This window comes from Montipora capricornis, chromosome 4 (genome assembly GCF_036669925.1).
Source record: "Montipora capricornis isolate CH-2021 chromosome 4, ASM3666992v2, whole genome shotgun sequence".
NCBI lineage: Eukaryota > Metazoa > Cnidaria > Anthozoa > Scleractinia > Acroporidae > Montipora > Montipora capricornis.
In genome coordinates, this window is record NC_090886.1 from 31,939,591 (window position 1) to 31,964,495 (window position 24,905).

General features: G+C 38.6%; 2 protein-coding genes across 2 annotated transcripts; both read left to right on the top strand.

Annotated features, from left to right (window-relative positions):
* The first annotated feature begins 15 nt into the window (after positions 1 to 15).
* LOC138045925 (COP9 signalosome complex subunit 5-like) lies at positions 16 to 23,203 on the top strand. Its single transcript, XM_068892559.1, has 10 exons — positions 16 to 248; positions 377 to 428; positions 1,521 to 1,703; positions 4,660 to 4,788; positions 5,812 to 5,877; positions 6,150 to 6,235; positions 8,459 to 8,570; positions 8,846 to 8,911; positions 9,557 to 9,639; positions 22,855 to 23,203. The coding sequence occupies exons 1-10, from the start codon at positions 106 to 108 to the stop codon at positions 22,946 to 22,948; spliced, it is 1,014 nt and encodes a 337-aa protein (XP_068748660.1). The 5' UTR covers positions 16 to 105; the 3' UTR covers positions 22,949 to 23,203.
* LOC138045924 (E3 ubiquitin-protein ligase TRIM71-like) lies at positions 13,603 to 18,286 on the top strand. The gene has a single exon (XM_068892558.1). The coding sequence runs from the start codon at positions 13,872 to 13,874 to the stop codon at positions 16,098 to 16,100; it is 2,229 nt and encodes a 742-aa protein (XP_068748659.1). The 5' UTR covers positions 13,603 to 13,871; the 3' UTR covers positions 16,101 to 18,286.
* Positions 23,204 to 24,905: the final 1,702 nt, after the last annotated feature.

Genomic DNA, 24,905 nt, shown 5'->3' on the forward strand with positions numbered 1-24,905 from the left:
TTCCGTGAAATGCGTCATGGGTAACAGCGGCCATCTTGGGATTTCTCTGCACTATCAAGTGTACATTGGTTGTACGGTTATTCTGCCCTGTTTTTCGCCACAAAAATGTCAGGTGGAGATACCTCTATGGCCTTTAAGACATGGGAGATGTCAAATAGTATGGAAACAGTTGGTAGTGTAGATGAAATCTTCAAATATGACAGACAGCAACAGCAGGAAATTCTCCATGCCAAACCCTGGCAGAAAGAGTGAGTTTTCAGAATAAATTTATTTTCTCATTCCTCGGGGTTGTAAATGCATTGTCATAAATTTATGGTTACTATTCAGCCCTTAGCTATTTGACAGTTTTCGTTAAATGCGCTTTCTCTTTTTTCAGCCCCCATTACTTCAAGTTTATCAAAATCTCCGCCTTGGCCCTGTTGAAAATGGTAGGTTTTTTTATGAGGTTCATTTGAACGAGTAATAATTATGCAACGTTTATATTAAGGCACAAATACCAGTAACTGGTATCACCCAGTATGTGTGACGAGTGATTGTCTTTTGGATAGGGTGATTGTTTTTATCATACAGTATGACAGAGATAAGGTTATTAATTATTAATACAAACCACCCAATAATAAGCATCATCATCATCATCATCATCATTAATTTTTATCAAAGGTTCAAGCTTACTTGCATTTAGCAGCGCGCAAATTCTCAGCTAACTCGGGAAACATTCTGTGAGTGAAATCAAAAACATGAACTTAACACATTGACTCGTAGATCCCATTGAGGGATCCACACTACACGTAATTGGCTTGCCTGTAGTGGTCTTCCTGCCCAATAACCCTATGTTTATAAGTATTGTATTCAAATAAGGCTAAGCTAAATAAACAAATAAACTCCTGAACCTCCCCCATTGACAAGTAAAATCCCCTAATAAGTCTCACCTCCAGGAGTCAAAGGGTTAATTAATGTATACATGTACGTAGATCAAATCAACGTTTGAATTTCAATTGCCCAGCTTTATGTAGTAGATGAAACATGCTTTATTAGAGACAGATCATTTTAGGTCTTCAAGTGCTGTTAACATAGTGGAAAACCTTGAGGATAAACATGTTTTATAAAGCATTGTACATGTGTTAGTATATTTTACCAGTACTTGTCAATGTTCATGAGTAAAAAGGTTAATCTCTTTTAGTATTATCAGAGTTCACATACAGTTACCTGGGCATGCAAAAGTAAGTTGTTTTTGAGTCTGGATTCCCGACTCGATCGACCAATCATCCATTCTCACAAGAATGGAGGATCGATGTACTACACTGTATATTGACTAGCTAGTGAAGTTAGAATGGCATCAAACAGTTGTCTTTTTTTGGCTTTGAAGCCTTTTATCAGAAACTGTTGTGTTTCAAAGTCTGTTTAAAAAAAGAGATTTATTCCTTACAATGTAGCTTAACAGGGATTAGTTCATTGATCTTCTTGAGTATTGATACCAGTATGCAAAGTTAAATAAATTGAATTGAAGTGAATTCCTGCAGGTAATGCATGCAAGGTCAGGGGGCACCTTGGAAGTAATGGGTCTGATGCTGGGCAAAGTTGATGGTGACACTATGATTGTCATGGATGCATTTGCTTTACCTGTGGAAGGAACTGAGACAAGAGTGAATGCTCAGGCTGCGGCATATGAGTACATGGCAGCATACACTGAATCTGCTAAACTGGTAATAGACGTGTACACATACATGTACAGTGCAGACCAGAAATATGCTCCTACGCAGACGCAAAACGCACGCGCGTTTTTTGCGCACACGCGTTTTTATATGCGCGCTTCCAAACGCGCATTTGATGCGCGTTTTTTCTTTTGTTATGCAAACTCGTATCGTAGATGTGATGTTCATTGTTCCACGAAACAATAGACAGACAATAAAATGAATATTTAATTTCTGTGATCAACTTACCAGAACAATTGAATTGAAGAGCGGTGTCAACTGATCATTGTGAGTTTTCGAAACGAACCTACAAAGTTTTAAATTCTTTCGACATTCACTGAATGAAAAATAATAAAACTCTGTTGTCATTCTGCAGCTGACCACTGATAGTTAAGTTATTTTGACCTTTCTGTTGCCGAAACTGCAGTTTGGATCGTTGTCATAGAAAATGCCAGACAACGGAGAAAATAATTATGTAGACGTAGCTTCTGACCTTTCCGCCAATTCTTCACAATAAATGTGCTTTGCCGAAAATTTGTCAAGCTTAAGAATTTCGGGAAAAAAAGAAAACAGCGCTACTGAGGAGTTTTTGTAACATCCCAAGTTTTTCGCGAACGTCAAATACTGAGAATGGCGCCACAGAAGTCGTCATGAGATAACTGCTTTGAGGCTCCGACAAGTAAACATTTGGTTCCAGGCTCTCAAACAAAAGAAGACGACATAAGGGCCGTTTATACGAGAGAAAATAAGCCGTGGCTTACTCTGGCCGCGGCGTACATAATACGCGAAAGGGACTATTTATACGAGTATAAACTCCCAGGCCAGGATAAGCCGCGGCTTGAGAAAGCCGTGAACGTAGATTTTGTACCATTTACACCGGGTGTTCGCGTCTTATGTAAGCCGCGGCTTATTTCCTCTCGTATAAACGGCCCTATTCTCTTAACAGATTTCTTTTCTTGCGACTATCTTTCTTTTGCTTTTGAAGCCAGGACAAGTTTACGCCCAAAGGAAAACAAATAAACTTGCAAGTGGCCAAAACATTATGAATGCAATACATTTATTTCACAAAAAACGACTACGATTGAGCCATAATTGCACTGCTCTCTTCATTTCGTTGTAGTACATGTATTACGTAATGTTTAACAAATTGTTTTAATCTACCATAAAGATTTGTTTTAAGTTCACTTCCTTAAAACCATCAATTTGAACAAACAATATTTTGCATTCATGAGTAACTGAAAGAGAATAAAACAGCCGGCAACTGAAAGTCGCATGTATCTTTGAATGAATTCGGTGTTTTTTGTCACACAGGGTTTCACTCCGTATGCTTCCAGCCAACCCCGCGTTAATTCTCCTCCGTAAAGCTTAACTAAAGAAAGAAATTATTGGTGCAGAAGATATCTTAAAGGGGAGATTTTTCAACTCCGAGCGCATTCCAATGAATCTTGCTGAAGTAATACAGCTTCAATTCGCAAAAGGACACAATGCCGAGACGCCTTTTGAATGTCACGCACGCATTACAAAATTATTTTGAAATATTCGAGAAAGTACCGGTATTACAGATGGCGTAAGTAAGCTTTGTTTGCGAATGAATATACTCCTTATTTCGTTGATTTTGATGCATTTCACTCGGCCGTTCGTCCAAGTCTTGCTCTTAGCGATATTTGTTGTTGATCGACTAACTTTACTGACCGTCGATTTCTGTTGGCAAAACCGATCTCTTTCAAATTGAAAATCGTCCTGTTTTACGTTTTAATCACAGAAAAATATTTATTCCCCTCATTATGTCATTTGTTGATGCAGCGAGAAGTGAAAGTAATTTTCAAATGTCTGAAATTAAATGTGAAGCGGAAGCGAGTGCATTGTTGACTCGAATTTCACTTGGAAGCACGCGTTATTTGAAATCAAACACTTCACTGTTGACATAGCCATTGTCTTGCGCTGAAACTAACAATAAAACTTAAACAATGAAAAGACAATGGGCCAACTCATACATACTAATTATCTTTGTTGAATGCGCGTTTTTGATGCGCGTGTTACAAACGCAGACGCGTTTGCGCAATTTTCGTATGCTCGTTTCGCACGCGTTTTTTGGGACGCATATTTCTGGTCTGCACTGTAATAAAACTATGTGCATAATGAGTACCTTGTGGTTGTCATCATTATTATTAGGGAGCTTACGCAGCAGGACAGCTGGAAGACTCAGGACGCCAGAATGACGAAAAAATGTTGCGTAAGATTGGGAATGCACAGTCTCGCGCGACGTTTTTTTGTCATTCTGCCATCTTCAGTCTTCCAGCCGTCCTGTTGCGTAAGCTCCCTATTCACTCACCTTGTGCTGGGACTTGGTGTGCACACTGAATAGATTTTTGATATATTTTTTACATTTTAAATTTTGTTCTCATTAGTATACCAATATTTGCATTGTGCTACCAATAGATTGACTTTTAAGTTGGTTTTAGCTAATGCTAACGGTACATTGTAGTTTTATGTAGAGGTGCATCTCTGACACGATCTTTACAAACTGAAGATTGTTTGTGGAAGCAACAGCAGGAAGTCTGTTATATTGGGGACAATGCTCTTCTACAGTGGTTTCAATAACTTCTGAAGTAGATGCCTGGGCTAATTAATGTAACCGGCAGTCACTTTTGTCTTTTAGTAGGGTTTTAGTGAAAATCAAGGCTGATTAGCCAGCAGTGAGAGCAAAATTAATTTCAGACTGCGGTATACCACCGGTGACCATCTTATCCAGTAAATGATTTACTGGAAGAGCATTCCATTATTATATAATGATTATTATTGTTACATGTACATGCAGCTTATGCTCATGAAGAAAATTGTAAACGAATATTTTACTTTACAAATGCAGCACTCAAAATGTGTTTATGATAAGCTGAACAACAAATTGAAAACCACATTTTTTTAAAAAATTGACTACCACATGAATTGGTGACTTTGTGTTTTGTAGGTTGGTCGTTTGGAGAATGCAATTGGATGGTATCATAGTCACCCTGGGTATGGCTGTTGGTTGTCAGGAATTGATGTGGGAACTCAGATGGTTAACCAGCAATTTCAAGAACCTTTTGTTGCGATTGTGGTCAGTATAAAGATAAAGATGGGAAAATGCAATAATAATTAACAACTATTCACTGAAGCGGCAGTGGCCAGTGGTGGATATTTACCGAGCAGCGAAACCAGGAGGTAAATATTCACCACTAGCCACCAACAGTGACTTGAGTACATGCACTGTAGTTGTTTTAGTGTAATACTAAAACAGTGAGATAATATAGCACAAAAAGATGATTTTAACTCATTTATTCTTGCAAAGATTACAACATTTTCAGAAGCAAATTCCGCTCAAATTGCTTGGAGTTGAATCTTGTAGCAAAGGATATCGGGAGTTTGAATAGTCAATCAGCGTTCAATGCTATCCACTGTTTTAGTATATACTAAGGAACTTTATTTAAGTGTCGACTGTATTTAATTTAGTGTTAGGGCACTAGCTGGAGACACTGTACAGAAATCAGATCAAATCAAATCAACTCATATACATGTATCAATGGTTGGTTTTAGGGGAGGGTAAAATCGGAGAACATGTACCTAGAGAAAAACCTCTGGGAGCAGAGCAGAGAACCAACAAACTTAACCCACATTTGACACCAAATCTGGGAATCAAACCTGGGCCACTGCATCATCCTTAAGCTTGCTCGGGATGAACCGTGAACGAAAAGAAAGTGGTATTGAAATTGAACCTCCATGAGACTAGTTAATATTAGGAAATTGGACAAGTGTGATGTGCAGGTGAAGAAAGAGCAAACTTGTGGTGTTGATTCTGTTTATCAGTTTTTAAGTTCATGCTTACAAAAAACCGATTGTTACATGTACGTACTGTAGAAGTTATACATGTATGTACAGCTGTAGGCACTCCTGGACAATGAATGCCCTGCCATCAATGACTGCCTGCAAAACACAAAGTTAGCTGGCGTAATATCTTCATAGCCACATCCCAGAATGCTCATACTATTATTAAAATAAGTTTCATACAGCTGTATGTGTAAATCCATTCACTGCTTAATTATTTTGTAGTTTTCAAAATCATCATTATCAACCTTACATGTAGATCGATCCAACAAGAACCATTTCAGCAGGAAAAGTTAATTTAGGAGCATTCAGAACCTACCCAAAGGTAATAATAATTATTAGTATTGCTCTGTTATTGAAAAAATTAATAGTTTACTTTTCTCTTGGTATTTTGACAGACAAACCATCCTAGAGTTCTCTGTGTCTGCCTGCACAGTAATTTTAAGACTTGTCTTATCCCTCCAATTAGGTCTCCATCCACTTTGACTTTTTGTTCTTTGTCACATTGCCATCTAGTCGTATTACATTTTTGCCCAAACATGCACTCTACAAATGTAGTGGAGACCCTCACAGCCTGTGTTTTTCGATTTTGATCAGGGCTACAAGCCACCAGATGAGGGTCCATCAGAATACCAAACTATTCCTCTAAACAAGATTGAAGACTTTGGAGTACACTGCAAACAGTAAGTGCCCTCTGAGTTTCAATATTATTATAAATACCACACATTAACAACTCGTAATTAATACTCAGTGATACTACACACCAAAACGTCTACACTGTAATAAGATAATTTTTTATATGTATTTCTTCTTGACAAATGAACTACTGTACATTGTTTTTCTAGGTGGATAATCCATCTTTTTGCCAGTATTTACATGTATACACAGGCAAAATAATTATCAGACAAAGTACTGGTCTTTGCCATGTTTGTCCAAGACAAATGATCCATCTCTAGTTTACATTAAATTTGTACAATGTAGATCACATTAACAGGTTAGCACACTATGTACAAGTCATGTGCATGTAATAACTATGATTTGATCAAAACGCCCATTACGGGTGATGTAAACTCAGATGCACTTTTAAAGCAACTTATGGTGCATTTGGAACTGAAAATAAATTAATAACTCCATACTGTAAATTCCAACATGATTAAAAAAAAACCACATTTCCGTGACTAATCACCACTATTTAATGCTTCCTAAGACCTTTCTGGGTTGCTACATGCAGTGTATCTGGGAATACTCCTCGCTGTACACTTCAAATGAAGGAGTTGCAGCTGCAATGTAACAGCTTCCCTTCCACCTCAGCATGTACATGTAAATGATTCTTGAGTTTCCGTCAATCTCAACATGACAATGTGGGTTTTTCTGCACTGAGGCACTCCACTTTTTTGTCAAAAGCAACATCTGTGGTACATTTTAATAGGCCATATTCGTATATTCTCAGTATTTGACTGGAACTAGCTTGCAATGGAGGCTATAAAGGTGGTGAAGTATATTAAAAAGTATTTGCCTTTGAAAAGAATGATTTCCCCAAAGTAGCCTCCATTGCAAGCTAGTTCCAGTCCAATACTGACAACATGATAAATTATGGCCTATTATTGTAGGGCACATTGTTGGTCAAAGCTTTGCTCCATTGTGCTGTGCTTTGTCTAGTTTTATCACAATTATTGGTGATCGACAAACATTAAAATTAATTGAAATTTAATTTATAAATGGATTTGTTTTGAGAGTTAATCATCAAGGATGTCCCACAGAAGCAGCTTGGCTGATTTTTCGGGCTACATGTACATGTACGTGACTGTAAAAAGAGATGCTTTCACCATGTGGAATTTCACCAATTTTTCCTGGAAGGTTTGGGAAGTTTCATAAGGTGTACTGTTTTGGTTATCAACTGGATTTCTCCATGATCTTACATGTACATGTACATTGTATTTCTTTCTTGGTGCATGAACATGACTGTACCTCCCTGCTTTCTAATGTCCTCCAGTTCAAAATGTGTGAGTTATGTTTCTGAGTTAACTCAACAAAGACTCTTGAAAGATATTCATAAAACATTAACTCTATCAGTAGTGAAGACTTTATACTGAAGATTCCCTAAGTTTATGATTTTCTGCACTGTAGGCAGGGTTCGACATCTCCGCTAGCCCGGTAGCCCGAGGCTAGTAAAATTTTGTCGGGCTAGTGAAAAACCACGTTTAATAGCCCGCTGGCTAGTAGAAAAATGGGAATAAACTAGATATAATTAGTTTTACTTTGAAGTTCACAGTTTAAAATGTAACGATAATACCAATAATTTTATAAAGAAAACATAAATCTATAATCTTCTGGCGTCTTTCCCCAGTCTTCTCCCTACCAATGTTGTGATGTCTTGCACATGGCCTCGCACGATCGCTTCGCACTTGAAGCGATTGTAAAGGTGGAGCGATTTTTGACAAATTACGAGGCGCCACCATGTAAAAAGGGGAAAGCAGCCGAAACTGAAAGTACCAGTAAACAGGAAAGCAGTAAGATTTATGAGAGCACTCAGAGAAAGAGAACTTTTAATCCATCGTGGAAAGCAAGCTTCCCATGGCTTGTGCACTGGCATTCTACGGTTAGCCTTCGCCGCGTGCACAAGTGAATGTGATTAAATAACACATTATGTTATCACAATGGAAGAAAAAATGCCATTCTTTATCATTTTAAAAGACCTTGCCGATAAGTTAAGAGGAAGGTTTGCGTGTTTGGGGTTGAAGTAGACCTCGAGGGAAATTGATCCGGGCTACCAAGTTTTGCTTCGGGCTAGTAAATTCTAGAAATCACTAGCCCGGTGGCTAGTAATGCAGGTAGCCAGGTGTCGAACCCTGGTAGGTTGCCTTTGTAGTGGCTTCCTGAGAGATCAACCAATCGTTATTTTCTAGGTATTATTCTTTGGAAGTTTCATACTTCAAGTCATCATTAGACAGAAAACTTCTTGAGATGTTATGGAATAAATACTGGGTGAACACACTCTCGTCATCAAGTCTACTCACAGTGAGTTACTGATCCTTGTGCTGTTTTGTAACTTTAAAAAAATGTCCACTTGCTAAAAATTTAAGGCATTTCCAAGTTGACTTCACCCTTGCTTTCAAGTCATTCCAAGCACCATTGTATTTCTCTGTTTCATGCAAAAATTGATTTTCTTAAGGAAGACTTGGCTTTGAAAAGAGCAAAGGAGCCTAAAGTGACTTTTTGAATGGTCTACGGTTTACCTTACCATCCAAATGTAAATCCATTGTGTTATGCCGCTTCATTTTCTTTTGTTTTAGAATGCAGACTACACCAACCACCAAATCGCAGATCTCTCAGAGAAACTTGAGCAAGCTGAGTCACAAGTGAGAATTCAAATAAGTTGTTGTCTCCTTTCTTCATAACATGAGTGGTGACACTGTCTCAGTAGTACAGTGTATGACTGGTCAGTTTGCCGAACTTGGTGGTTTGAGGCCTTGCTCTGCCACATGTGTTAGTGCTTATTGTACTAGCAACACATCTTTAGTAGTAACTTTTTGTTGATGTGCATGTGCTAAACTCGGTTTGAGATAAAGGACATTTCATTTTTTCTATCGTTACCACCCTGTGACAGGGGATTGGGTGGCAATACTCTGACCTGCCTGTGCTACTGAAGTCAGTGTGCCAGTCCCCAATAATAATACCGGTAATCGTTGATTTACAGTTGGAGTGTTGATCATTTACAGTATAGGCAAAAATTACATTAAACCTCCATCAAAACAATTCATCATGAAGCAAACGAAACCTTTTCATGGTGCATGTATTACAATGGAAATGAGCCCGGAAAACCATGTCTTACACTGCTGTGTCCAGATCTCTACTGTTGGGCTTAAGAGGTTTTCCTCAGGGTACTCAGTTTTCCCCTCTCATCAAAAGCCAATATTTTCACTTACATGTAATTGCATTTACAATCTTGATACTTCCACAAAGGGATGGTTAGTTTATTGTCATGGGCTTGTCTTTGGCATCAGGTTGGGCGTATGGGCAGCTTTATGATGGGCGTTGACCAAGACAAGAAAGAGGAAGGAAAACTCGCAAAGACCACGAGGGACAGGTGCAATATTTATTATTTTTATTCTATCATTGTTTGTTTTTGAAAGGGTTATGGAACTCTCTTTTGTTTTCTTAGTACTTATCTCCTACAATCAATGGGGTAACAACAAACAATGGTTAAGTGTGTTTCTCCCAGACCAGCTTCTGTTGTTGAGCATGGGAAGAATAAAATAAAACTGATTACAATAATTTGAAAGAGTAGGGCCAAGGTGTAACAACAAGGTGGGCCAAGGTTTAACAACTCCTGAAAATATATCTTAATTATTATTTTCAAGTTGTTACACCTGACCTAATTTCGGAAAAATGAGGGTCATAAAGTATTATGGATCAGTGTCAGGATGGCTATTCTTGCCAGAGTTAACTTGACATCTGTTTTGCGAAATTCGAGCTAATATTTTATACACAAGTGTAGGGATTAAGGAATGATTTTTCACAATTTTTTACTCCAAAACCGGAAACTTGCCATGACATGAAATTCAAGATTTTTAGTAATATTTTTAAGATCCAGATTGAAGGTTTGTAGATAACATGTCTTCCCACTAATTGACAAAGCAGTACTACTACTGTAGTATTGCTCGAGTCCCTTGCATATCGGTGGCAGGAGTTACACTGTAAGGTCATCTTCCCGAAATATTCACTAACGATTAGAGATGGCAGTGAGAAGAACTGACATCCGTAAGTCACAAGTGCGTCTTCCGAAATGATCCTTTTGCAATCACCATTATTTTGCTGCACAATGCAGTTAATTGTCGAGAAATTCAGTATTCGTGCAATATCCCCGTTCTTACCATTCGTGCGACTGCTCGTGTGTCGATACATCTGAAACCTCGATATGCTTGAGAGGAAAAGAACGACTTAGGACAGTATTACAGTATTACTCCATCTTTCAACATTCTTTGGGTTCCAAACCGAGTTGAAAATGGTAAACTCGCGCAAGAGCAAGAGAAACTTGTGTGGTGTGTACCTTTGTTTCTAACAAGGACGTCGATAGAGGACGGTTTCCGTGTTTCCATATTCTCATCTGAACACGACGGGGAATTGGGAGAATTCGATTGCGTCTCGGGTTTGCATAACTGTCTCCCCCCGAGTCTTTAGTCTTTAGTCTTTTATAAAATATTTCTCAAAGATAATTCGACAAATGAAGGAAAATACTGGGGTTTTTTTCTTCTAGATTGAAACAGATTTTCTTGATACACGCTCATATTTCCTACCAGCCAATCAAAACGCGCGTCTGACTCGTGTGATGTTACAACCTTTTTTTCCATACTCTCATCTAAACACAGCTATTGACCAGTGAGAGTGCGCGTACTATCCTAATTAATTTATAAAGGTACATAGATACAAAACGAGAAACTCATGGTACAAAACAAAAGACTTAAATTGGAAAAAATACTGAAATTAAGTGCAGTTATAAGGCTTACAATAAATTCGGCTCAGAAACAAAAACCAAGTACGACAATAAGTAGTGTGTAAGAGAGGACAATCCTCGCTACAATGACTTGTCCCACACAGGAAGAAATTTATGCAGTTGATTCTTTTCCCAGGGAACTTTCTTTGAAATTACCTATTTGTGCTTAAAGCAGATAACAAAGCTCTCTAAAGATAGCTTGCCGTCGCATGTCGAAAAGAATGGTATTTTTCAATTACTGGTCGAAAAGAATGATGTTTTTCAATAACTTAAGTGACATTACATGTAAGTGTCTGTTTGTTGTCGATGTTGCCATGGCATCCGTATAGGAAAACGCAGTCTTATAGGGAAGATATCTGTTTACAAACATTGCTTAAACTGTTTTTCAAATGTACCAACTACAAAAACAAAAGACCCTTTGTTTCGACAGCCAATGAGGCTCTGGTTGGCATATTAATGACAGTAGGTGACGTCAACGATACCTTCATTTTAGGGAAATAAATTGTTTTTTTAATACCACCGGGAGATGAATTTTCTCCACACTTTTTTGATTTGGTGAAATAGCAAGCAATAGTGGTTTCAGTTTGGTATGTAAATTGTACGTGGTGTTTACATCTTTTGACATGTTTGCCAGTAGTGCTTTCCCAAAACTCTCTTGATTTAATGCAACAGCAAGCAATATAGTAATCGGTGTGGTATAAACTGGTCGAGAACAATGATGTTTTGCAATTAGGAAAGGGGGTGTGTCACGCTATTTTATAAAGGGGCTGTGTCACGCTATTTTAGTCACATTTCAAAACACTAAATGACGTCTTTGGATCAATGGAGACCGAAAAATAATGCTGTAGTTTTGTTACCAATAACCATTGAAGTGCAGTGTAGCTATTCTTTGTTGTTTGCAGCCAAGGATGGAGAGGATGGAAATGGATTGAAAATTGAAAAAAACTGGCCAGTGTTTTTTTCAAGTTTAGAGACGGTGTCTTCAGAAAGTCGCGAAAAATTAAAACGACTATCTTTTTGTGCCAAAAATATATTTCATAGCTTGTCAGTGGAGTTGTCAGGAATGATGTATGTGTAGCTAGCGCACTTATTTAGATTTTGACCCAGTTTTGACCTCAAAACAGCAAATTTAGCGTGTCTGCTTATTCTCGATGTTGCCGTGGCATCCGCATAGGACAAAGAATTCTTTTAAGGAATCATTTGAATTATTTTTTAGTGCAATAGCAAGCAATAGTGTTTTCAGTTTGGTATGTACTTTGTACGTGGTGTTTACATCTTTTTAACTTAAATGCCAGTAGTGCTTTTTCCATATTACGTGCCCGGGCCTTGAACCACACAGGAAACTGAATTTACATGTTTATTCATTTCTTTTGTTTCTGTCCTCTAAACCTCACTATTAAGCTGAATTTTAATATATCGAAAGTAGGCTATTGACGTATCTCTATATTGTGCTTGTGAAGTGAACATTCTTTTGTGGCTTTTTTGGTCAGCTGAAATGGGGTCAAAAGTGAAACAAATTCTTAGTAAAACACTTAGTTATAAAAACGAGCTATAAAAAAGAAGAAGAAGAACATTTCGACCGTTCTGCGGCCATTTTCAAGTTCAAGTTCACGGATAACAATTTCGGCATATATACAATTTCTGAAACAATGGAATGACAGGCAAAAGCTAAATGTTTACATACGAATAATAAAAGTAACAATGTGAAAATGCAGTGCAAATAAGAGTTGAAGAGAATGAAAACTATCAGAATTGTTAAGCAAACTTCTTTGCGCGGATGGAATCACTTCGTTTTCGCATTCTGTTATTCTCATTGTTCGTATGTAAATATTTAGCTTTACCTTTCATTCCATTGTTTCAGAAATTGTTTTTTATGTGGAATTTTTTATCCATTTAACTTGAACTTGAAAATGACCGTAGAACGGTCGAAACGTCGTTCTTCTTTTTTATCCCTCGTTTTTATAACTAAATATTCGAAATAATAATAATAATAATAATAATAATAATAATAATAGTGATAATAATAATGATAACAGTTTATTCACAATACATCCGCAGGGTGGCTCTTCGCTTGTGAAGACCTAGTAATACAATATGGTGTTTTAAAACTACGTTAACAATAAATAGTAAGAGCTAAAAGCAATTAAACAATATGTATATACACTAAGATATCGATAAATGGTAACAATGAACAGTAAAAACTAAAGCAATAAAACAATGTATATACACGAAGATATAAATCATCTTTTACTCTTTTAAGTAATTCCTTGTGGCATAAAAATTTCCTTGTTTGGCAATATTTAGGTGAAATATTGGGGTTAAGCAAAGAACATAGAGAGTAAAAGAAGCGCTTGTATTCCTAATCTTCACGCTGTTTCCCCAAGAAGCGAAAAATACATTTCATTGTTTGGTCTGGAGTTCTCGGATGGTAGCCCTTGATAACTTCCTTTTGCGCTACAACGGACGATCATGCATGCAGAGGCGTGGAAAAGGGCGGACCCGAGCTCACATCCGGGACCTGTGTTACCTATTTTTTTATATAAGTTGCGCAGTCAAAATTTGAAAATACGAGTAATGAAGTTTCTGGTGATCGGGGGAACACTTTTACACGGCACAGTACGTCATCAACTGTTCGAGTTGAAAGTTGGTCTTTGCACTGTTGGAAAGAACTAATTTTGTACGATGTTTGCCAACCCATCTCCGTGCTCTTGAAGTCAACCACATTTGACATCTTTCTGCTTCGTTTACCTAATAGTCGTAACAGTGCGTACTTAAGAGGTTGCGACGGCGCTATTAGACCTGCTGTTGGGTTTCTTCCTTGAACGATGGACATCAAAACCTTACTAGACAAGCTTCGAGAACACTTAGTCTGCCCCGTGTGCATGAGCATTTGTACTCTTCCAAAGAAGCTTCCGTGTATGCACAGTTTTTGTTTACATTGTCTGAACAATATCCTGCGAACAAGAGAGAGGAAAGACATTGTACCGTGTCCAGAGTGTAGAAGAGAATTCAAAGTTCCAGTTAGTGGAAACTTAAACGAGCTTCCCTCGGATTTTAACCTTAACAGCCTAATTGATTCTTTGCCAATTGAAGAGTGCAGTAAAATCAGTGTCAAGTGTGGAAATTGCGACAAGAAAAACTCGAAGAGTTTTTATTGTTTCAATTGTCGTGAGTTCTGGTGCGAGGACTGCAAGAATGGCCATGACTTAAATCCAGCTAATAGCAAACACCGAGTGCTGGCGATTCAAAACTTTGAAGATCGAGACGCCGAGGCTGTGCTGAAAAGACCCGAGTTTTGCCCGAAGAAGAGCCACGAAAGAGAAGAGCTGAGGTACTTGTGCAGAGACTGCAACGTTGCAATTTGCAACGCTTGTGCTGAATTGACCCATGGGGAAGGACACGAGAAGATACTTTTGGAAGAAGCGGTCAAGGAAAGCAAAATGCAAATTGAATCAGTGATAATAACTCAAAAACAGTCTACTGTAGAGAAGACACGTAAAATGAACGAAATTAGTCAAAACTGCATCACAATTCAACAGGAAGTCTTAAATGCCAAACAAAGCGTGCAGAACTTTGTGGACAATTTGAAAGAAGTCATTGAAGCGAAGAAACAGGAAACATTTCGTATATTGGATAAGCAAGCGGAAGAAGCACTGAATCGTCTGGAAAATAAGAAGCGTGAGGTGGAAATCAACTTAAGACTGACTGAGAAGGCCATCAAAAAAAACGAATCGTTGCTTAAGAGGAGCACAAATGTTGAGATTGTCCAGTTGGATAAAGCTCTTCTTGTTGAAGAAGTCAGAGTAAAACCAGAACAACCCGAATGTGTTCTTAACACCTTTTGGCATGTTGTTGTCAAAGAGAATCAGACATTGATGCAAGTATTGGAGTCCAGCGGTATTGGTTCTATCCACAGCTTTCTCAGCCGTACGGATGCGCGGGAATCCACTGCAGAAGGAATTGGCACCAGTGAAGCGACTGTTGGGCTTGAGGCGGAGGTTTCAGTTACGACGAGGAATTCAAAGGGGGAAGTAGTTCACGAAGAGTCTGATCTCATAACAATGGAGTTCAAGACATTTGATTGTCAAAACCTGGACGGTGTTTCTAAACCTCGAATCACAAATGTGAAAGATGGCATTTACAAAGTCACCTACTGTGCAAAGAAGACCGGAGCATATCAGGCATCCGTGAAAGTGAATGGAGAACATATTCATGGCAGTCCCTTTGAAATTGAAATCAAACCAAGAGAATTCAGACACTTGTTATCTATCGGATATTTTGGTTCCTCCGTTGGAGAAATGAACAAACCTTGGGGTCTTGCAGTAAACGGACGAAATGAAATTGCAGTGTGCGATGCTCAAAATAATAGAGTTCAGGTGTTTTCTAGTGAGGGAACCTACCTACGAACCATTGGAGGAGGAGAATTCGATTTTCCAAATGGAATAGCTTTGGACTCCGATGAGAACGTTTTCGTCGCAGACTGTAGCAACCACAGGATCAATAAGTTTGATAGATATGGAAAATATCTTGGCCAAATTGGCTGCAAAGGCCGTCTGGATGGTCAACTTTGGAATCCTCGGGGCGTATCGATTGCTTCAAACGGAAATGTTATCGTTGCCGACGCAGGTAACCAAGAAATTAAGATCTTTTCTCCTGGTGGCGAGATTCTACGCAAATTTGGCCGGGAAGGCCGTCTGCTTGTCAAACCTTATGACGCAATTGAAAAGCTTGGCAAAGTCTTCGTTTCCGATACTGGTGACCATTCGGTCAAAGCGTTTGACATGGACGGAAACTTTCTTTTCAAATTCGGCGGCGAGGGAGAAGGGGATGGCCAATTTAACCAACCACGTGGGTTATCTTTCGACAAGTCAGGCCATCTTGTTGTCTGTGATTCCAAGAATGATAGAGTTCAGTTCTTCGAGGTAGACGGAACGTTTGTGTCAAAGTTTGGAAGTGAAGGAAGATTTCACAAACCAATGAATGCTGCTTTCCTTAGCGACGGTCGAATAGTTGTTTCTGACTTATACCACCATGCCATCCACCTGTTTCAGTAGGAAGGAAGGAACACTCTGCCATATCTAGTACTATCTCGACAATGACCCCTTTTTTATAAAAATAGCAACCGAAGTAATTATCAGTTCACTGAATTCAATTCAATTATTTATTCACACTATCTAAAGCATTTACACACAATTTTATATTACCGGTATAAATAAAAATAGAGAGGAGAAGAATGATATTAGGCCATATTGTAGACAGTTAATAGGTGTACAGTATCCAAAGGTGCAAAGCTGTCCAGTTGGACACCGCCATAACTAAGTAAATAAGTAATAGCGGCATAAACGTGGATGAAATTAAATTAGCTGAACGAAAGTGCAATAATTGCCCAGGTGTATAGAATCTCCACTTTTATGTCAGCTAAGTTTTTTAGTAAGGCTAAGGAGACCCCACCCATAAGAGATGTTATTAAATTCTCAACCTCGGATAATGCAATTCTCGTGCTCTGATTGGTTCACTCAATTTCGGTTATCAGCTCATATACCTTAGTTTGACCTTATATGGTAAATGATTGCGCTTAGCGTTGCTAAACTAAAAACGTTTACGCCAGAAAGCGAAATTTCTTTCGGTATAAAGCAAAAGAAAAACGTTTTTGTGGAAAGTTTGGATCACTTTCGAAGCTTAGAGATACGAGATAGAGAGTGGTTATAGCCAACTCGGCGCTACGCGCCTCGTTGGCTATTTACCATCTCATATCCAACGCGCGCTCATGGAATAATTGTTAATTATCCCTCTGGTCACTCAAGTTAGCCATGGCTACACATTAAGATCTGGGTCAGCTCGAGATGTAAAAGTGAAAGTGCGTACCGAAAGGTTCAGGAGTTTTATCACCATGTGCTATGTTTAAATGTATGTGATGTATATAATATTATGTTACTGTTCGACCCCTAACTGTAATTCAGGCTTTGCTGCGAGAGTACGGTGAATAAACTATACTACTATTATGTACAGGAATAACCTTTGAAACTTTCGATATATCAGGCACAATACCATTTCAATAGATCGATTATAAATATAAACATTATGTTAAGGGTACTGACAATGGCTTAGCAGCAATCTTAGGGTGCGTTCGATTGACCGTATTCTGGAATAGGAATACATGGGATAGAAGTTAGAAATCCTTCGTTTTTATGGAGAGTCGCATTAAAATTGTCAAACACCTGCTAAAATGCTATTTTAAACATATCTTTATTGTTCTTGTTGCTTTAAAACACCACACATACCGTTTTAAATCATCACTCCACGTATTCTTATTCTAGAATATAGGGCCAATCGAACGCACCCTTAATCATCTTATTAGGAATATCTAGGGATGATTTACGGTCATTTGAGCATTTAAATAGTGAGCAGACCTGGGTTTCTGTAACAGAAGACATAACAAAACTATCAGTAGGAGTTGATTTTATCAATTGTGTAGGGTTCCATTCGCTTTAGTTGATTTCTTTGGCCAGATTTCAACCGACGTCATCAAAATATTTATTTCACTCATCTGCAATTTCAACCCTATTAGTGAAGACCCTGTTGTTACACACAATCTTTGATATGGGAATCTGACCCTTTGAGTTTCGCTTGAGCAGGATGCCAATTAATTTCCAAGCTTCTTTAAGGTTATTTTTGCAGATCTCAAAATTTTGAGAGAATTATTATCTTTTACTTCCATTTTAAAGCCAATTTAACTTATTTGCATATGATGCAATATGGCTGTCCTCTACTTTGGCATTTATCAGGGTACCAATTTCCCACTTTTAAAGAACGATAATCGAAACAGTGCAAATGCAAATTTAAAAACATTTTTCTGATGACTCAGGCCCTGTCAGCAAGATAGACTCTTGTAGTAATTTTCGTTTTCTCAGCAAAAACACAAGAAATGTGTTAAAATTTCCAAAGAAAGAGAGCTTTTTTAGTTAAACGTCCATTTTTACCGAATCCGTGGACCCCGTAGGGCATGTCGTCATGATTTGATTGTGTTTCCAAGAGAAAAATATGATTTCCGAGCAAGGCCAAGTGCCTTGGCAAAAATAGGTGAATCGAATGGTTGGACTTTAAGCGATTTTTGCTTAGTGAGAAGAGAGTATAACTCTCCCGATTTAGTACAATAATAGCAAGCAATACTGTAATCTGTGTGGTATGAATTGTCCGAGAAGAATGATGCATTGCAATTAGTAAAGTGACATTAAGTGTTTGTTTGTTCTTATGTTGCCGTGGCATTCGTATAATGACAACGAATAGCCCATTTCCGAGTTGCTGCGTGCCTCGTTTTCAAAGCGAGTCCTGGTCCACAACCATTCAAGTGGAAATGAATGAAGGGGGTAGTTTCTAAAGAAATTGTGGTGCTGCGTCGGTGGGGAAGTAGTATACAAAAATTTGGTTTTATCAACGTCAGAGCTCTGACGAAGGGCTAACGCTCGAAATGTCAGCTTTTAGAATCTCTGTACGGTGGCCAATTTACATTATCAACTCCGTTGATAAAACCAAATTTTTGTATACAAGTGGAAATGAGTTGCGTATTCTTATGCAAATCAAACTCATTTCCCTTACAATAGTCGAGCACCAAGACTCACTTCGAAACCGAGACAAACAGCAACTCGGAAATGGCCCATTCTTTTAAGGAAATAATTTGAATTGACTTTTCCCAAAACTCTTTTGATTTAGTGTAATAACTTCGTTTACGCCTGAGGAAGATTCAACTTAATAATAGGAATTGACATATCTCTATATTGTGCTTGTGAAGTAAACATTCGTTTGTGGCTTCTGGGTCACCTTAAATGGGGTCAAAAGTGAAACGACTACGGATAACATTCTAAAAACTGAAGGGAAAAAGCAGAGCACATTGTTGTATCATAACATAGAGAATAAGGGAAGCCCTTGTATTCCTAAACTTGACGCTGTTTGCACAGCAGCGAAAATTACATTTCATTGTTTGCTGTGTTGTTCACGGATGGTAGCCGTAGATTATGGCGCGTAATTAGGATCAAAATTCAACAAAACTCTACAATTTGATTTCCTAAAATACTTTTTTCTTGCAATTACTTTCTTATTGCTGCTCTTGTAACATGCTTAATTGCTAATTAAGTATTTTCCTCAACTTTATTTGCGAAAAATTGCATCCCTTTTTACGTGTTTGAAGAAGTGAATAGAGAATTACCACACTTAGCGAATTTTAATCAAACTACTTGCATGCATGATCGAATGTTCAAAGTATTGTATTCACTTCGCACCAGATTTTATTTGGTAACTATCAAAGTTCCTAGTTTAAATTTTATTGTTCAACTGCTTTTGCAATGCATCACGAGGTCGCACAGTGCGCAGCTTACTTACGATGCGATCAGCGGAAAAGTCACTTGCTTTGGGAAGATCAAATTACTGTCGAAAAACGAGTGAAATTTTTCCTTTTTTTTTCCGTGTCGGAAAATGGAAATCTGTTACTCCCCTGCTAAGTATTGTTTTTGTGCGTAGTCTTCTGCGCGTATTTTTGGCAGGTTTCAGGGGGGTAGTAGACATGCGTAGATTTTATCCCGTGGACACTTATTTAATTAACCTGCAATGGCGTCGAAGTCATTGTAACGCGAATGGCGTTTTCGTGGATCTTTAAGCAAAACATAACCTTATGGATTTCAAGAACGGAACGTCAATTGGATAAACAAGAGAGGCGGTGAAAAATAGATATCTGGAATCTTAAAAGCGACGAGTAAATTATGGTCTTCGACAACAATTGTATCTTTCGCCGTCGGATATCAACGTGAGCTTTGTTTCTAATATTTTACCAACTGTGCTGTTATGTACAGCACTGAAACCAAATGGAATAGGAAGTAACTTTATTTATGTCTAGTCGTTCTAGCACAGGAGAACTAATTGGGGACACTGTAAACCGAAATTAACACTTAACGCAAATCAAGTCGAGGGCTCTCACCACTGCGCATCCCTGCACCCCTGGCAAATTCTGTATGTAACAAACTCATTGAAAGGAATCAAACACCTTGAATGCATTTGTGTTTACTGAAGTTGCATCTCTGTTGTCTGGCTATTTACATTTATTTGTACTCAACTCTGCCTGTCTTCAGACAATGAAGAAATACTTGAAAGAAAGCTTGTTGTGTATTTTGTGCTTCATTGTTCAAGGAAAAGGTTGTTTAGAAAAGGGTTTGATCCTGAATTGTGAGAAATTTATTTAATTACATGTAGCTTTTGATACGGATTGTGTTTCTTGTTTGCACGCACGCGATTGAAATAGGAAGGGTTTTATTGCCTCTAATAGCAAATTGTCTGTCAATAAATTTTTCGCTTTAAAAGGTTTTTGTAAGATTTTGCAGCCGTTGTGGATTCATCGTGTTGTGTAATATTCGAGTTTAACCCTTCCACTTCCAAGGGCTTCCCCAATGACGAGTAAAGTCGTCTGGCGTTAGACAGAGTGAAGTCTTTAAGTGTCAGTGGCATTTATGGCAGTGAAAGAGTTAATGGGGAACCTACAATCTCGGACAAAACTGTTGAGACGTGACACAAATTCACCTTCATTTTTACACACCCCTACTTCCTTCCCACTCCCCTGCCCCCTCAGTAAATGTTGATGAGTATTGTCATTTGTTGTACAGTATATTTCATACCAAGATAAATCAACATTGGAGTTTAGGGGGAGGGAAATGGGTGGCTTTTAAGAGGAACATTTGGATAAATTGTTCGAGTACCAAAAATGTCGCTTCGTCTCGACAGGTTTTGTCCGAGGTTGTAGGTTTTGTTAACCCTTCCACTTCCGAGGGCTTCGCCATGAACGATTGAAATCATCTGGCGTTAGACAAACTAAAATCTGCAAGTGTCAATGGCATTTTATGGCAGTGAAAGGGTTAATTAATTTGCATACGTGGGTTGAAATTTGAGCTTAATACGCCAGTACTTTCTTCATAAAGGTTACAGGAATTTGTAGCCATGTTCTTTCTGGCAAATGAATAATATGTAGCCATAGTTTTTAACGTCAGAAAGAGATTCGTTTAGTCATTCGAGTGTAAAATGAAGTGAATTTGACAACGTTTCTTCTACTCTCTCTTTAATGGCAGAGATTTCCCGCAAATTTTCTTTTCAATCTTTTCACTTGAAATATTATTTATCGCCAAGTGTTGCATCCTTTTGTCGATCTTTTTATCGATCTTTCAGTGGAATATTTTTGTTTGTTTTTTGGATCTGTGTTACAATTTCTAGCTATTTATAAATTTGTTTATTTGTACTCAACTATGCACAGTCTTCAGGTAAGAAACAATTTGAAATTTGACTAATTCTTGGTAGTCAAGAATTGTTGAAAGATAGCTTGTTGCCCATTTTTTTGCTTCATTATTGAGAGAAATGGTTCTTCAGTGAAGGGTTTTATCCCGAACACTGAAACCAAACTGCAGATTCTCTGGTAACTTTTTCGGGCTGGATATCAGAGAAGGAATCGAACACCTTCAGTGAATCTGTGTTTACAATTTTTTGGCTATTTATAATTTTACTTATTTTTACTGAACTTTGCACCGTCTTGAGTAAAAAAAACATTGAAATTTGACTAATTCTTGTTAGTCAAGAATTATTTGAAAGAGAGCTTGTTACCCATTTTTTTTGCTTTATTATTGAAAGGAATGTTTCTTCAGTGAAGGATTTGATCCCAAACACTGGTGGGAAATTTGAGGAAATTTATTTAGTTGCGTGTGGTTTTTGACAAGGCGTGTGTTGCTTGTCTGAACGCACACAATGAAATGGGAAGTATTTTCTTCCATGTTGTTTGTTTCAATGGTAAACCCAGCCCGGGTGGGGTTAAAATGATGAATTCCAGTAGAACATTAGTGACCTTAATATGGACGTGCTGATGCGATTGATTGGCCTAGGAACGTTATTTTGTGTTAATGACTTATTCCCCCCGCCTCGCACTTCCCTTCCCCAAGAGGCGCTGCACAAAGTAGCTTGGGAAATTTTTTTGCAACATTTTAGAAAACACCACAGACCGCTTGATATTTTTAGTTAGGAAAAGATTAAATCCCTTTAAACTCTGTTCTGTTGTTTCAAGATGAGTTGCATCATCAAGAGCGGCACGCTAAGAATGAATTCTCAGTGTATTAGGTCATGATTTAGTTACTAGTTCGCACTTTTCCGATTAATAAAGCACTAGATTCTTGTTGCATGACTGTAGAACGAACTCGAAATTCTTCATATAGTTGAGAGGTAATTAATGCTCGTTCATTCTTCAGTCAGCGCATGAGTTCATTTGCTTGGAAATCACGCACTGTAGAAAGCGTTTTTACCATTTTTCCATTTGACTACCTGGGGACGAACTTTTGCGCGAAATACTTGGATCTAAATTAGGCAGTTCAGAGCCTTCCGTGGCTTGTCGAGGCATGGAGAAACTTCCTTTTGCTAAGTATTGTACAACCAAACGATGTTGTCAACTGCCAACAAAGAATAACGTCAGATGTGACCGACTTTACTAGCTCTTCTTCTGTCGTTTGACGTAATATTCCTGACGAAGCGTTCCCAATTGAATTTGACCGAAGTAGTTGTAGAAAAGTGATTTGGTAGCAAATGCTGCCTGCGTCAATATCTCAACCAGACACAAGCAGAATCACAGTCCTCCCAAGCTCCTTCTCTTACTCTCTTTTGCGCAGGCCTTTGCCTTCAGTTCAGAATAGTTCATTTGATTGTCTGCAATTGCGTCATAATATTTTTGGCTGGAGAACGGTCATTTCCTCGACAACTGCTTTGTTAATTTGTTTTGTTTTAATTTTATCTCAGCTCTAAGACATCCATTGAGGCGATTCACGGGCTCATGTCCCAAGTAATCAAGAACAAACTTTTCAACCAAGTCGGTGGAAAGGAGTCGACGTAACATTGAGGGAATCCTCTGTTTATTCAAATTAGTATTGCTGTTTTTCTACCGGACGGAGGAACGAGTAAAATGTTCTCGAGAGGTTCAGAACACAGAAATGAAACAAGAGTATAGTTTTCGTCTCTTTGTCGCAAATATTTACCTCTTTCCAAAAATGAAAGGACTTTGTGTTGATAGCGGTTTGTAAATATACGGCCTTGCATATTAGAGATTTAACTATCGTACTTTTAAATAAAGATTCAGCTTTGAAGTAAATGTTTGTGCAATGTTTACGGGTCACATTACACTCATGGTCGGGTCAACATAATGTAATGGGCGGTTCGAATTTCCGAAATTTCCAGGCGTTAAATGGAACAAAACCGACATTTCGGAAAAAATGGTCAAATTCGAGAGGTTGCCCAAAATTTTCGAAATGAACGATCCAAAAATTACTGTTCCATTTGATTCTGCGAAAAGTCCGAATTTTTTTCCCAAATGGATCTTGCCCATTATGGAAACTCCTGTAAAACCCGGTGATCTTTTCAGGTTTGTAGACGTAGCCCTGCAGTTCTGGGACGAGGAAATCTCGATTTATTTGGGTGACCCGAAAACACTGACCCCCCGGTCCATGGACCCCTCTACGGACTGGGTCCACGGACTGCCTCACGGACTGGTCCACGGACTACCCCTACGGACCCCCTATACGGACCATCTTGAAGCAACGTAGAAATGAAAATAAATAAAAACTAAAGTTGTCTACATAGATCACTCGTGGCGGGCTCAGGTTCGGGCGCAAAGTCTATTAATCACACATTGCCCCTTCCTTCGCTGTGGACCGGAATGCTTCGAAAAAGATTGATAATAAGTAAGTTCTATTTGTATTTTCTTTTCTTTCCTCCGGCATTTTGTTCGGATCATTTTCCCGCGGGTTTATGAACTCGCCCCAGGCTTCACGATCTCCCTTTTCCGAACAAAATGGCCGAAGGAACTTACTCCTGTCAACAGCGAAGGAAAAGGCAACACCTGGGCCTTAGTCTGATTTGCGGAGCGTAACGGCTGAGATTTCGCCGGCAGGAGTGGTCTATCCAGACAACCGGTGTAAACAAATTTTCAGTTGTTATTTATTTTTCTTTATTCATTTTTAATTCTGTTGTTTTGGGGTGGTCCGAAGAGGGGGTCCGTAGGGGTAGTCTGTGGACCCGGGTTCAGTGTTTTCGGGTCACCCGATTTATTTTGCGTTCAGTCCAAAGAACAGAAGCTTGCTAATGAGTGATGATCGACTTCAGAAATATGCTTCGGCAACCAGTTCATAACATTTCTGGTCTATCGTCTATCATGTGTTACAAATGCAAACGTGAAGTGGAGAAATGTGAAAAATAAATCGAAACAGTTTAAAGAACTTTAGGAAGAGTCCGTGGGGCAGTTTATGACTCAAGAGGCATTAAGGTGAAAAGATGTCAGAAGCTCAATCTTCGCCAACTTCAAAGCGTGCTTATTCGATTACGGAATTAACTATGAGAGGGTGATGTGAAGTGTTATTTTCTACCCATGTAGACCATGTGAGCGTTAGCCCTACTTATGGCAAGGGGTCCACTTAAGGACAAAGAAAAACTCTGACCAGGGTGGGAATTGAACCTACGACCTTCGGGTTAGATCACCGCTGCTCTACCAACTGATCTATAACGTTAGACGGGAGCAAGTCGTGGGAACTGAACATGTCAAATTGACGGCACTGCATATGGACAAGTGCAAGGAGTTACTTTTATGCAAACGTTGGCCGTGTGAAGTGCTATTTTCTACCCATGTAAACCATGTGAGCGTTAGTCCTACTAATGGAATGGGCCCACACAAGGACAGAGAAAAACTCTTACCAGGGTGGGAATTGGTTTTTCTGTCCTTGAGTGGGCCCATTGCCATTAGTAGGGCTAACGCTCACATTGTTTACTTGGATAGAAAATAGCACTTCACATCACCCTCT

Excerpts from the sequence above, each read along its gene's own strand:
- LOC138045924 (XM_068892558.1), top strand. The coding sequence starts at position 13,872 with ATGGACATCAAAACCTTACTAGACAAGCTTCGAGAACACTTAGTCTGC.
- LOC138045925 (XM_068892559.1), top strand. The coding sequence starts at position 106 with ATGTCAGGTGGAGATACCTCTATGGCCTTTAAGACATGGGAGATGTCA. Across the intron at positions 429-1,520 it reads CCTTGGCCCTGTTGAAAATG|GTAATGCATGCAAGGTCAGG; the intron begins GTAGGTTTTTTT and ends GAATTCCTGCAG. Across the intron at positions 5,878-6,149 it reads CATTCAGAACCTACCCAAAG|GGCTACAAGCCACCAGATGA; the intron begins GTAATAATAATT and ends GATTTTGATCAG.